This window comes from Vicugna pacos, chromosome 3 (genome assembly GCF_048564905.1).
Source record: "Vicugna pacos chromosome 3, VicPac4, whole genome shotgun sequence".
Classification (NCBI taxonomy): Eukaryota; Metazoa; Chordata; class Mammalia; order Artiodactyla; family Camelidae; genus Vicugna; species Vicugna pacos.
The window spans coordinates 32,525,779-32,540,908 of record NC_132989.1 but is presented as its reverse complement, the minus strand read 5'-3'; the positions used below and the strand labels follow the sequence as shown (position 1 = coordinate 32,540,908).

Below are 15,130 nucleotides of genomic sequence, written 5' to 3'. Positions count from 1 at the left end.
TCATGTTTGGCTGCAGTAAGTAGGTTTCTGAAAAAACAGAAACATAACAAAGATGAGTTTTTTATTTTTATATAATGAAAAGTCTGGAAATACGTAACTTATGGCATTTATTTATTCATGCAAGAAATTCAGAGCAAAGTGTTCCATGATTCTCTAGGCTCTTCCTTCAGAATTGCCCAATCTTTTTTGCAGATTCAGCCATTTTGTCCACACCCCAGGCATCAGGAAGGAGAAGGAGATGGGGAATTGCGCTTACCAATGAATCTGTCCCCCTATGCTATTTTCAACATGAACACTTCAGTCCAGAAAGAGGGCTGGGGAGTGTAGTTAATTGCTGGTCACACCATTGGTGAAAGTGGTATTCTGTTAATAAGGATGAAAGGAAGAATAGACGTTAAGTATATAATTAGTGATGTATGCCAAAGACACTGCTAGTAATCACTCTATGTACTTCTCCTTGGGCTCCATGAAAGCTCTATCAGGAATGGAAAGAAAAGAATTTTAGATTTGGATTAAAAAAATTAAATTTATAAGTGCACATTTCTAGGCTCCTAGTATTTTCTCACTGTCCATGGCTGATTGGCTATCTATGCAAGTCACACATGTGGACCACTGGTGGCTTTGGGGTAAGAGCCCCTGACCTCATACCGTGGGTCATGCAATTTTGGGGATGGGATGGAAAGAGGGTGGAGTATGAGGCAGCTGCTGTTAGCACCTCTTTCCTGCAACTTTATTCCTGAGGTGTCCACTTCCTCAGCTCAGATATTTTCTTTCCTGAGACCTTCCTTGATTTGACTCCAGTTGGAACTGATTGTTCCCTTCCTGTGGCTCCCACAGTATTTTTTATGATGACTTTTTTGACAATAATTCACATACCATACAATTCAACCATTTAATGTGCATTATTCAGTGATGTTATATTTTATATTCACAGAGTTGTACAACCAACACACTTTAGATATTAGAATATTTTTCTTTCCTCAGTGAAACCCCTATACCCATTAACCATCACCCCACATTCATCATGAGTCCCTCCCAGCCCTAGACAACTGCTAATACACTTTCTGTCTCTAGATTTGCCTATTGGACTCTCCATATAAATGGAATTGTTGCATATGGTTCACAGTAATTATTTGTTCATACCTCTGTATTACACCTGTGTCCTGCTCTGCGAATATTGAGTTTGTGGAGGGGGCTTTATTTGATTCCTCTGTAGACTGAGAGTTCCTGATCTGCCATCTTTGTATCCACAGAGGTACCCAGTAACATGCCTGCTACATCAGTAAATATTAAATTGAAGGAAAAGAGAATTCCCTTCTCTTTTATAAACAAACATGATAGGGTAGGCTGGAATGTAATGTTTGGAAATTTGAAAACAAAATGATTCCTGTCTACAGTGAACATTGTAGTAGCAAAGTCTAATTTTTGTAAAGATTTTGCATATAATTGGCCTCAAACAAAACTAAGGAGTGGATAAAGTTTATCTGGAAAGTCAACTTTCTGCTTTCTCTCTCTTCCTCAGTTGAATCTTCTGACTTCTGACTCCCAGCCATCTAGTGCACCTGAACCAACACAACCTCTACCATCCTTTTCACCCCTGCATCCCCACCTCCATTCAAACTCATTGAAAGTTTTGGTCCACTGGGATTCAGGCACCTGAATTCTCTCCTACTTCTGCCTCTAATGCCAGCTGTGAATATTAGGAGAATCATTGCATTTTCCTAGTCTCTGTTTTCTTGTCTGAAAAATGCAGGAATGATGTTCGGTAAAAAAAAAAATGTGATTTATGCTCTTTATTCATAACACCAAAATAAAAGCAAAATTCTGAGCAAAGATAGATTAGCTGGAAGGTTTGTGTTTTTACTGGACACTTATTTTCAAGAGACACTTTGATCATGGAAACATTTTTCAAATTAACTTAAATGAATTGATTATATTATATCCTTTAGGACAACAGTGGGTACTATTTAGAGATGTAATTGGTTTAAAGGAGTCTTTAGTCTGCCTACTCTTAACGTTTACCTTTTTGCCATACCCTAGGTGTAAATCCAAAGGGAAATTATATGAGGCTCTCAGTTTTAAAGCTAAGTATTTACAAGGGAATGGAATGAGGTCCAGTCACTGGCAGTGGGATTTAAGTGGATTTAGGAACTAAGGCTGAAACAGGAGCCTAATTAGAGAAGATTCCAGGGTCATCAGGTCAGCCCTCACCTGTCCATCAGGCAGACAGGCTGTCCAGTGCTTTCACATCAAAGACGTGGCATGTTCTTCTCATTACTGTCTCTTGCCCGCCCTCCACCCCCCAGTTCTTGAGGGAGAAGATGCCTTGGCTGCTCCTTGCAACTTGATGTGTCTGCAGCAGTGTACCAAGTATGGGTCCACATATTTAGCTTATATCTGGCCTCTATAAAAGATTACTGAAAACTCAGAATATGATATTTAATGATTTTCTTAAAAGAGACGTGTGAAAAGTAATCATATTGAATAGATTGTCTTTACTAGTATTTCCCTAGTTTTAATTGCTTTTTTTAAAATAAGAAAAGACATGGATAGGGAATAAAATGACAGTTTCTACTGATGAGAAAGTCATACTTATGATGGATCTTTTGTGCTTGTCCTTGAAATCTAAGCTGCTGAACATTTGCTAAGGGGGACCTCTGTCCCCTTTCTTCTTTTCCAGCTGACTTTGGAATTTTCTCTACAACAAATTGATGTCTTTTACCCACCTTGGTTTCTCACATGGAGTTTGTTAGTCATGAAAGTTAGACACCCAGAGTTGGTGGCATTTGAGGCTGAAAGAGGAAAGATGGGGTAGGGAAGGATCTAGCTCTGCCATTTTCCCAGAGGGAGGGTCTGTGTTTGTCACCATATGTCCCATGGTTAGTGTGCCAGCAACTGGGTGAGTTGGGACATTGGAAACAGAGTGTTTTCTAGCTTCCGCTCTTCTCCTCTGTTGTCTCCCTTTGCTCCCGCTAGCCTTGTGGGTACTTGGTGAGAGCTGTTGCTGCATGTGGAGAGTCCAGAGCCACAGGAGAGAGCAATGGATGGACCTGGCACTTGTGTTGCCATCTAATGCCAGGTGACAGTTCTGCACCACGGCAGTAGAATTTTGTGTTCTTTCCTTTGAGTACCCATACCAACAACATTTTCCATTATTTAGATCATTATTTGACTTTAGGCTTCAGTGCTTAGAGGTGATTCCTTTGACTCTAGCTTTAATTAAGAAAAAAAATCATTAGAAAAGCAGATTGCCCCTTTCAATTCCTAATTAACTTACTAATTTGTTTTCTGCTAACTATTTACATTTTGCTTCAGACTTTAGCCAAATGTTATTTCAAGAAAATAATAAATGTAATCTATAATTTATAAATTCTTCATAAAAATAATTCTTCATAAAAATAATCTAGATTTTAAAAATTACATCATGGGATTTTTCTCATTTATTATAATTGACTGGACTTCTGAGTGTTCATTTCATAGAACACAAAGTTTGCATCATCAGGAATCAAACATGAGAACATTCGTATAATTATTCAGTAATCTCAAAGCATTGTGAAGCAGATCTCCTTTGAGTTTTTACATGTAGAAATACACTTAATATTGTTTTTTGGAATCAACAAAACAAGAATCACAAAAAACAATCAACTGGGATCCAAGCATATGCAATTCTGATTCATAACCTTTTGGGACACGGGCTTAACTTAAATCATGCATTTCTTTATCCATTTTAGTGAAGGTCATCTTGATATTGGAGGTAAGGTGCTAGACCTGTTTGTTCAATCTTACCTTTTTTCTGGTTTATTCAGGTGGGTACAGGGGAAATCATTTGGGATCACTCAGGAGCTAAGAGCTAACACAACTACAGCTAAACTCGAAAGTTTAAACTGTAGCCTGTATGGTGACTATGCATAGCAAAGAAGTAGTTTGGGGGAGAGAAAGATGAGTGGTAAAAGAAAGTGAAGGGGAAGATAAGGAGTGAAAAAAATGAAGGAGAGAGGAAAAGAAGAGTGACAAATTAAGACCAGCCCATTGAACCACCCATCCAAACTCTCCCCTCCTGGCCACCCCCACCCGGCAGGTATGAAATCCCAGGTTGCTGTCTTCCAACCCAGTGTCCTGGGAACCCAGGGAGTTTCAAATTTTCAAATGGTGGAATTGACTTTTCCATCAAATTATATTTTATATAGGTGCCCAAGATATCAAAGCAAAATATTATTTTATTGATATAAATTTACCTTATACCTTAACATTTATAACATTTCCTTAGTATAAAGTGATGGATGAGAACAAGAATATTTTAAATAAACACAAAAATTTACCATTTGAGAATATGGGTGACACTTCTTTTCCTGAAAAGAAGTGTTTTCACCATATCCAATTTCTGTGTTTTCTTCTAAATGCACAGTATCAGAAAATTCTTGTTTCTTATTAAAGACAAAATAGTATCTGATTTTTTAAACTTCTTAAATATACAAACCAAATTTTTAATAGTTTTAGTGTCTTAAAAGAAGGTGAAATTGGGAATTTGGGGTCTGAACACTGATCACTAACAGCATGTTGGGAACACATATACCATCAATACCTAAGACAAGTTAGACCAAGCACTCTCCTGTCCACATATTTACAGTGGGTGCCAGCTCTCTGTGAGATGGGAGTGTCCTGGTGCAAGTGGTACCAGATAACGTAGTGTGGTACAGCGTCCAGAGCAGGCCCTGTACAATTAGACCCAAGCCTTCCATGGCATTTAATTGACTTGCATGCTCCACTTAAGGTATTTTGCTGGTTTGTTTGTGCATACATAAATTTTAAAGCAATAACAGTACAGAGCTATGACTGTAAAAATGAACAACACATCTACAATGTCAGGCATGTATAGAGATGGCAGGAGGCACAGACCCCTGAGGTTGGCACTGTCAGCTTAACCTGGCAGCATAAGTCAACATGTTGTAGGGCAGTGTGTTCATATGTTACAGGCAGATTTTGTTTTTGATTACAATTATATATGTAATTGTCTTTATCAAATATTATGAAGTTGCTAAGAATCTCCTTGAAACTCTGTTGTCAAAATCTCTAGCTCACCTGGCCCGGCACGCATCACCAAATTGCCTGGGTACTAAAGAATTATTCTGGTAACAGGAAGTGAACCTCTTCCCGAAATTTTAGTCACTTAGTTCTGTTGTGGTGTCCTCTGCCTGGTGGTTTCTTGAAACAAATTTCTATCTTTCATTAGACTATTCCAGTTAATTCTCAGAGTAAAGTCTTGACACCTTAGTTTGGATTTCAAAGTGTCTCCCTCTCTTCCGAAGCTATTGCTCGAAACACTGCACTCAAAAAGATCTTCTCATTTCCATTTGCTTTTCTTGCTACTTCTTGCTTTCGCTTTCTCTTCATCTAAGACGCCCTTCTCTTATGTCCTTTACGTCTAAATCTTTTTGATAAAAACCTTAGAAGTGATTATCACTTTTGGCCCAGCAATATATATTTATATATTATATAAATGTGTACACAATTTAGACTATACACACATATAAATATCACAGAAGAATATTTAATCGCATAGAAAGATTTTTTTCCCTATTCAATTAAGTGGAAAGGCAAATTGAAAAACATTTTTCTTCCTCAAGAAAAAGAAACAGGTGTATTTTGCTTATTGGCATTTTATATTTGGACAGTAGACCTGTTTTGCTTCTGTAATAAGACATGAATTTATAAAACTTATCTCTAAAGCATAGGATATCTTATCCTATCCTTAAATAAAGTTTTAGGAAACCTGAAATCCAAACTCTTCCAATATGCTCTCACAGTTACTCATATATCCAGGTATTTTAAAGAAGGTTTAACCGACATGAGTGACACTAAGGTTGAGAGTAATGTTGATGTTCAGCACAGCATATTTATGATGTCTCTTTCTGTGAGCGCACTGAACTTTGCTTTGGAAATCATCAGACTACCCATCTGCTCATGTTTCCAATGATACTCCTTATCTTCACGGGTTGGGTCACACCTGTGATGTTCATTAATGAAAGAGGAATTGAGTTTTACTGTTTTCTAAAGACCTGGGTGACATTTTTCGAATATTCTCCTCAATAGAAAAAGGACATCTAATTCTGCTGTGTCATAGTTGTGAATAACATGCACACAAAGACATTTGACTACTGTTTCAAGTGAAGGTATTATGTAAAGGGAGTGCCTCTTGGTCTACTCTGTTGCTCTGGAGTCCTGAGATCTTGCTTTGTGGTTTGTTTCCGCATCCACATATGCTCCTCCTGAAACAAAAAGGATATATTTGGTAGTCATTGATAATTTTTTGAAATGGATTAGGCAATTTTCCTTGAAACTTCTTTCCTAATTTAGCATGAAGTAGAATTAAATAGTAGAAATGAAGGAATTTACTTGGCGATACCAATATAAGAAGGGGAATTGTTTGGTTACACAGAGGACTGTAAGAGGGCTGAGGAATGGATTGAAGAAAATTATCAAGCATGCATGTTGTTTTTAAGTGATACTTGAGACTGAGATGTGAAACAGCTGTGTTGTTGGGGTTTTTTTCTTGTGCCAACTTTCCTTGTTTGATTGATTTTTCTCTCTGACAGCCCACTGTGCTGATAAATGTGTCCATGGTCGCTGCATTGCTCCAAACACCTGTCAGTGTGAGCCTGGCTGGGGTGGGACCAACTGCTCCAGTGGTAAGTTTCCACCTGCTGCTGTCTGTCTCAGGATGTTTTTTGCTGTATGGGCCCCTTGTCTGCAGATTACATGAGCCACGGATTTACCTCTTTAGCCCGATGTAGAACATGGTGTAGTTTCCCAATCCAACTCACAAATACAGTTTCTTTTAAATCTGTGCATGTGTTATGCACAGAACTGTTACTAATAGAGTATAAAGAAAGATGCTTGGAAAGGAGATTTCAGTAATCTGGTTCTGATACTTCTGTGAATATGAATGCATTTTCCAGAGTAGGGTCCAGAATTTAAGACTGCTTAGTTCAGTAAGGCAGTTGCAGTAATATAACCACTGTATTCTAACATTTGTTTTTACTTGTTTATTTATCTAACATATTTTCTTGGTGAGAAAAATTCACCACTTGTTGGTTTTAAAGCAGAAGTAAAACTGATATTTTCAGTACTTAACGTATTTATTTATCTCTGAATTCTGAGGTGCAAATAAGTACTTGCTCAGATAACTGGGGAGAATTATTTGTAACAAATGGAAAATCATAAACATTTAGATATTAAACCAGTTCATAATATAGTATATCATTTGTCTCTATTGTGTTAGAATTATAATTCTAAGATGCTGGTATTTTGGACTATAAGCAGGTTGCACTTAAAATCCTGTATTCATTATTATGAGGATTAAATGATGGAATGTCATATAATACAGTTGCTTTTGTAAATTTCAGTTAAAACTTAGGTTTGCTGCGTGTGTGATTTTGTACTCTTCCTGTTCCTTTATACTTCATTTTGCCTTGAAAAAAGTGTGAGAAGGAATTGAAGTGCAACTAAATTGTAATGCATGAAACGTTAACACTAAGAGAAAGGAAGTATTACTTTTAAAAATGAGCAGGCTCTCATGACGACACAAATTTGTCCTTATGGCTATCAAACAATTTTCTGAAACTAGTTCAAAAGTACTTCAAGCAGCCTAGATGAGCTTGTTTTAGGAATTTTTACTCCCATTTTGACTAGGGAGATGACTCTATCTTGTGAGAACTGCTGCTTGTTTTAGACTTGTGATCTCTTGGCTGTCTCTAAAACAGCATCTCCAGGGGAAGTCCTTGTGCTGTCAGTGTACAGAACACTGCATGTGAAAGAGCCTTTTTATTATGTCTTGAACAGAGAGTGCTTGTGTGTGCATGTGTGTGTGTGTGTGTATGTGTATGTGTGTCTTTCTGCCCCTGACAGGCTTCCCATTGCAATGGGTAACTGTCTTTCAGGGTTTTGTTTTCCTTCTGTTGGAGATCAGGAGGAGAGTGGGCATTTTGTTCACATGCTGTTGGGGCACAGTGTTTGGGATGTGGGACCTGGCTCATGTCCACTTTTCTAGCCGAGCGACCTCAAGTGGAATGTTGTTTTCGTTGACTTTTCCAGCTTAAAGAACAGTTGGCCTACACATTTGGAAGAAAAAATATTATTATATATATAATAGAATATATAAAAATATTTTAAATAATATTAAATACTATTATATAAACCAGTAGGAAAGAGAAGAATGGATATATTTCTTCATTTGAGAAATGAGTTTGTTACTAATTTCAGGGTGAGAATGCTGTGGAATAATTTTAGTTGTTATCATACTTTGTCCCCTAAGAGCTGCAGCCTACCTGAAACTAAGGGATTAGACTAAAGAATGTGTGAACAAAACAAAAGTGTACATAGGTTTTTTTTTCTCTGTGATTTATCATAACATTTTGTGTATATTTCCCTGTGCTATACAGTGTAATCTTGTTTATCTATTCTACAATTTTGAAATCCCAGTCTATCCCTTCCCACCCTCTACTCCCCTGGTAACCACAAGTCTGTATTCTCTGTCCATGAGTCTTTAGATTCGACATATGAGCGATCTCATATGGTATTTTTCTTTCTCTTTCTGGCTTACTTCACTTAGAATGACATTCTCTAGGAGCATCCATGTTGCTGCAAATGGCATTATGTTGTCGGTTTTTATGGCTGAGTAGTATTCCATTGTATAAATATACCATATCTTCTTTATCCAGTCACCTCTTGATGGACATTTAGGCTGTTTCCATGTACATAGGTTTTTGAACTGACTGAGGCCATCTAGAAAATAAACTGTTCTTTATTTTGGAGTTGACTGACTTTTGAATGAAGCCTCTAGAATTATGATAATACATATTCTTTTAATCCCAGAAGATGATATTAAGGCAACTTTTAGTTTATAATGAATAGAAGCATAAATAAACATGGGCAGATATCTGAAGTCTTTAAAGATATTCTAAAAAAACACTTCTGACTCCTTTTTTAAAGCACATAGGAAAATGCTATTCTGAGCCAGAGCACTGTGTTTTGTTTCCTGGAGTTTGTCTGCAGCAGTTACTCTAATATTACTCATTAGGAACAGATAATTCTTGAAGCAACTGCACACCCTAGTAATCTACTAAGTAGCAGAGTTAAAATGGCCGAATTCCCAAGGTTTCTATCTCCATATCCCTTCCTCTTTGGTTACTGTTATGCATATATTTGAGCATGTATGTTAAATCCATAAAACAATTGTTTTTTTGTTTTTTTTAGCTAGACCAGTTCCTTGTATTAGTCCAGGTCCAATCAGTAGACAAACTGCAATAATTTTTTTGAGTAAACCTTTTATTTTTGAAAAATTTTAGATTTACAGAAAAAGTTGCAAAAAGAATAGAGAATTTCCACCTACCTGCACCCAGTTTTCTCCTTGATAACATCTTAAGTCACCATTGGCTTGTCAAAACTGAGACACTAACATTAATATGCTACCAGTTAGTTCAATAAACTCTAGACTTTATTTGGATTTCATTATTTTTTCCATTAACATCCTCCTTCGGTTCCGGGATCCAGTCCTGGGCACTACACTGCATTGTCATGTCTCCCCAATCTCCTCTGGTCTATGACGATTCTGAGTCTTTGTTTCTCATGACCATGACAATCCTGAAGAGAACTGGCTAGGTATCCTGTAGAATGTCCCCTAGACTGTTTTCCTCATGACTAGACTAGGGTCACAGGTTTTGAAAAGAACACTGCAGATTTGGAGTGCCCATCTCTTAACATCATGTCAGGAGTATGATGATATTCACATGACGTCACTGATGATGCCATCACTTGGTTAACCTTCATCATTGGTAATGTATAGTGTTTACCGTATTTCTCCACATAAAGTTACTATTTTTCCCTTTCCTTTTGCTGTTCTCTGGAATCAAGCCACTAAATTTAGCCTACTGGGATTAAGGGATTAAGCTCCATGTCTCTGAGAGGAGGAATATCTGCGTATGTTATTTGGAACTCTTCTGGAGGGAAGATTTATTTATTCTCCCCAATTTAATCAATCATTTGTATAACTTGGGTACATGACATTTTGGGTTCTTAGTCAACATTACATTATTTTGTTGCTTAATTTGTTCTATCTTTGGCAGTTGGGAGTTCTGGTAGGTGGCTTCTGCGTCCTTTTGACATGCCTCCATCCTTTTGTCTGGTTGTTTTGTTTTGCCTTTTGAGCACTTCCTTACTTTCTGCCACTGTAGGATACTCCAGTCTCACTTTGTGTTCTTCCTGCCTCAGTACTAGAATGAGCCATTGGAGAATGGTATTTAGAAACCAAGCTTTGGGTGTTGGGTATGCTCATTGCTCCTGGAACACATAGTAACTTGAACAGGGGAAGTTTGTTAAAAAGAATTAATAATAGGGGGTTGCTGTAGAGATTGGCTAGTAAGAAGTAGATAACACTCAACGGAATACAGTAATAGCAGATATAAGAAGCATCCACTACTTCTAGGGCTGAGGTAGAACACCCAAAGAGAAGTCCTACTAGGGATGTGATGCAGACTTGTTGGAGCACAGCCACAGCTCACTGAATGGCAGAGAGGCTGCCATGGTACCCCTAGCGGAGCTGGCTGGAAATCTGCTCTCTGGAACTTGCTAGAAATCTGTTCTATAGGATACTTGGGAAAGCTGTCCTGGAGAAGTGTCTTAGCAGAAGCACTCTGTTACCAAAGCCCAAGGGGGATGTCAGGGGAAGTTGTGGGGTGATGGGTGCTGCCAGCCACAGTGCACTGTGGGAGCTGGATGCTGGAGAAGCCACTCCCACTGTGCTTACAAGGCAGGAGCTGGTGCTGGAGAAGCCAGTGCGCTGTGGAAGTCAGTTGAGCTAGCGTACCAGAACCATGATAGGAAACACCTTTCTCCTGCAAGGTCTCTCCAGCACCCTGTGGAAAGTGCTTAACGGCCAGCCAGCTGGCAGGGGAAGAATATTTAAAGGGCCCATACCCATTTCTGGAGATACAAGTGAAGGATAAATTTAGCGCTGAGAGGCTATAAAATGTTAAAAGGTCCACTCCTCTGGTTACTCAACTCCTCTGTGCACCTTTCTACACACATTTGAATTCTTGTACACCAACGAAACAACTCTACAGTTCCACCTAATAGGATACATACAGCCAGCTATCTTCAGATGTTCTCACTCTTTTCCCAAAATGAGGAGATACTCGTCCCAACAGTCATTTTATCCATTGCTGGTTATATATATTTTTTCCTGAAATTCAGATGAAGTTCCACTGAATATTTTGTTACCTTAAGTTATCTTCCAACAACTTATATCTAAAATAAATAAAAATGCAAAGAAAGAGGAGAAAAAAGAAAATAGCTTCTACAAATACACACATACATGTAACAAGAAAATAGAAAATGTTAAAAACTACTAGAAGCTTCTTTTCTGTGATCAGTCGCAGGCTGTCTTTGCATACGTGGCCTCCTTCTAGGCTCCATTCCATATTTCTCCCTCACAGCCCAAACCTCAGCTGCTTGGGGTTCTTTACCTGGAGGCACGACTCAAAGCCTCCATTCCTGAAGGATCTGAATTCCCAGTGTTCCTGCTTTTTTTGGTTATTGACACTTTTCATTCACCTTCTTTACTAGGTGTGGAAATAGTAAGAGGTGCCCCACAGAATCTCTTGAGTTCCAGACAGAGTTCTGCTTTTTCTCATTATGTAACAGCAGCCCAGTTTCCCCTTGATTACCAGGATCGATTATTCTAGCCAGAAGAGTGACTCCTTTTATTTACGTTTTGAGTCTAAAATGGCCAAATGCACTATGTATAAAAATAGATTTAAAAAAGTTTCTGGACTATGTTCAATATCTTGTAATAACCTTTAATGAAAAAGGCTATGAAAATGAATATATGTATGTGCTATACACCAGAAATTGACACATTGTAACTGATAGCACTTCAATAAAGTAAAATAAAATGGCCAAATGGCAATAAATTGATAACTCTCATACACAGCTCTCTTTCTGTATTTTTTTCCTTCCCAGTATACAAGAGAGATTAAGAGACTGACAGGTCTCTTCACAATGACACGTTTACAAGGCTTCCCTTGGAGACATAGCATGACTGTTGACCTTGTCTGTGGACAGAAGGATTTCTGTATGTGGTGACTGTATAGTCAGTGTTCCTGGGTCTCAATGTATTCTCTGTATGAAAAACCAAGTTATGTCAGCAAACAAAGTTTGTTTGCTTGGAGTGAAATCATGATTTATTTGACTAGATTCACGCATATTGCTTCTTTTTAAATTTGATTAAATGATTTTTTTTAAAAGCACACACATATTTTACTTTTATTGGCTTCCTAATGTATACCCTAGCCTGTATGAATTAATCTATTTTGCCTCCATCTCTTTCCTCCTCTTTCCTGTTCTCTCTCTGTTCCTCTCCGCCATCAATATCTCTTGCCTTTTCATCAATCCTGTATTTCTCTTCCTCTGTCACTGGATGATAAACAGCTCCTGGAGGGCAGGGGCTGTGTATTATTAATCTCCTTAGCCTTCACTGTGCTTGGCATGCAGATGGAGCACAGTAAATGTTTGTTTCATTTAATGAGATTGAACGTATGTTTCTGAGAAGGTCATTCATGTGTTCATGATGGGAACTTTCATTACTGTGTGCAAGGAACCATACTGGGTGCTGTGGATAGAGAAACAAATGAGGGGCAGTTGCTGGGCTCACAGAGCTCACGGCCTGGAGAAAAGTAGACAGAAGTGTAAATATCTCATCCTGAGGAAAAGAACAGCTTCAGAAGAAGAGGTGGATTGAAGATGCTAGAAATGGTGTTGAGTAAAGTAATGAGAGGTTTTCTGGGTGGACTAGAGAGAAGGGTCTAATGTATGCTGGGGACAGAAAGCAGACTTCTTGGGGTGAGGGGTAATGAAAAGACACTCAAAGATAAACTCGTGTTCCAGAAACTTATCTGGGACATCAACAAGGAGGAGCAAAGAGATAGGGATTTAGTAAAAGACAAGTGTAGGCTCAAAAGAAAGTTTTGCGTTTGCTTGTTTGCTTTTGTTTGTGTTTTAAGGTGAAAGAGGCTGGGAGGATGGTGAAAGAAAAGGAGAGTCTGGAGACTCAATTGAGAGGTCATTTAATTGAGGGGCCATGGCTCCTGAGAAGACAGAAGGGCTCCTGACACTGATGGAGGGATTAGCAAGAAGTACTTCCCATTCCCAGTAGTTGCGTTTCCATAGGTTTGTGGGCTCAGGAGCTGGCGGGCAGTGGGCAGGAGGACCTGGGGGAGTTCGTATTTGATGACCTTTCTTCTCTTGGTGAACTGAAGAAGAGATAATCTGCCGGTACTAAGGGGAGCAGAGGCTGGGCAAGTTGATGATGATAATGATGACGGTAAAAGTGCTCCTTTATCAAGTGCTTAGTCTGTGCCTAGCATCATCGTCAGGGCTTCAAAGCAAAAGCCTCATTTAATACTCAAAACAGATGAGATGGTTACAATTCTTGTTCCTATTTTATAGATGAGGAAGTGGAGGCACCGAAAAATTAAGTGTGCTGCCCAAATTTATACATCTGGTAAATGGTAGAGCCCAGCTCTCATCTCATTCAGAGCCAGTAATTTTAACCACAAGTGTATGGTGCCTCCTGAGGTTGGAAAGGAGGTTTAGTGAAAGTGACAAGAGCAAGTGACAAAGAGGGGAATGAGAGCAGGAGGCAGGGCTGACCCCAGCAGACAGATATTAAAAGAAAGTCCCTGAGAGATACTGAGGGCACACTAACATGTCATTTAAAATGACACCAATTTGGTTGGATGCATTTGTAATTTGTAATTTCCTCATTTGCAGTGTTCAGGTTGTGGGATCAGATTATATTTACGGTTCTTTTCAACCCTATGATTCTGTATGTGATTTACTCTAGTAAATAAGTGTCTGCAATCCCTGAGACCTTTCTTTGTTTTGGAAACCCTTTAAACCTTTTATATGAGTAGCAGTCACACATTTGTTCTCTCAACCCATATAATTCTATTTATGGTTTTCAAAAGGTCTGCAGAGAACTTTGTTTTTCCTCTGGCTATAGGGTACATTCAGAGCACATGGAGAGCCCTAAATCAGCCAGCTGCCAGCAGATAGTTTTCAAATGCCTCTGTTCCCTGGGCTTTTGACATTAGTACCAAGTAGAGGCAAAAAATGAAAATTAATTTTGGTCTGGAAAATCCAAACTGGAGTTTATTTAGTCACCAATAGCATTTCTGGGTAAATGTACTTGGCAATAGTGAAAACATGCCCAGGAGGCAGGACCAGCTCACAGATATTTCAGATATAGCATTAGGAACACCAATAACCTTTTATATAAAGCAGACTCGCTGTGCTGCTTGGAGTAAGTAATAAGAGTTTGCCTGCAGGATATTCGAATGGGGGAATCCATTTGAAGGATATTACAAGTCAGAAATTGTAAGGCACAAAAAGCTGACTTGTTCGCCAGCAAGGTCTGCTGTAAATGTCTATTGACTGGATACAATAGAGGATCGATGTTGTCTGGGGAGAGGAGGTGCTGGAGCCCAGTCCTCACGGCAAGTCGTTAACACGCCCATCGCGCTGTCAGGATGACTTTAGAAATCAGGTTGATGGGGCAGCAAGAATAAGAGTGGATCATTTGGGTTCACTGGCATGGGGGCGGGACACTGATGGTAGGTGGGCAGGATTGAGCTCGGAATGAATGGTCCGTCAGAACTGCCCAAAGCCACTTTCACTGATGGACTGCCCAAATATTCTGATAGAGGTCACACAGAGAAACTGCTGATTTTGCCTTTGTGAAGGAGTCTGAAACCTGGGCTGTTGCTGGTTACACTCTGGAGGGGCAGACCTTCTCCTCCACCCCTACCTACCTCCCTGTTGGAACCGAATCACAGCAGTCCTATTGGCTCTCCTTTCTGTGCTGTTTCTGGGCTTCTCTTTCCTCATGCTTGAAAGAGAGGAGAAGAGTATCTACTTCATATGCTTGTGGAGATTAAATGACGCAGTACCTGTTGAGCCCTCAGCACTGTGCTTGGCAGCATGATAATGGCTGAGTGAAAGGTGCTTACTTAACATTTCCCATGTGACAGATGTGCCTTCCACCAGACTTCCCCGCATCAGTCTGGTCTCTGGACTG

The 15,130-nt window shown here is 39.1% G+C and overlaps 1 protein-coding gene across 11 annotated transcripts in view; it reads left to right on the top strand.

Moving 5' to 3' along the window:
- MEGF10 (multiple EGF like domains 10) overlaps nucleotides 1-15,130 on the top strand; it is a 366,325-nt gene that overhangs the window by 231,632 nt on the left and 119,563 nt on the right. For all 11 annotated transcript variants that reach the window (XR_012069865.1, XM_072957545.1, XM_072957544.1 and 8 more), the window contains one exon: nucleotides 6,594-6,686. Coding sequence is in view for 10 of the 11 variants with exons in the window: in XM_072957545.1 (XP_072813646.1) it covers nucleotides 6,594-6,686 (93 nt within the window). In the remaining variant the exon portion in view is untranslated. The remainder of the gene's footprint in view (nucleotides 1-6,593; nucleotides 6,687-15,130) is intronic.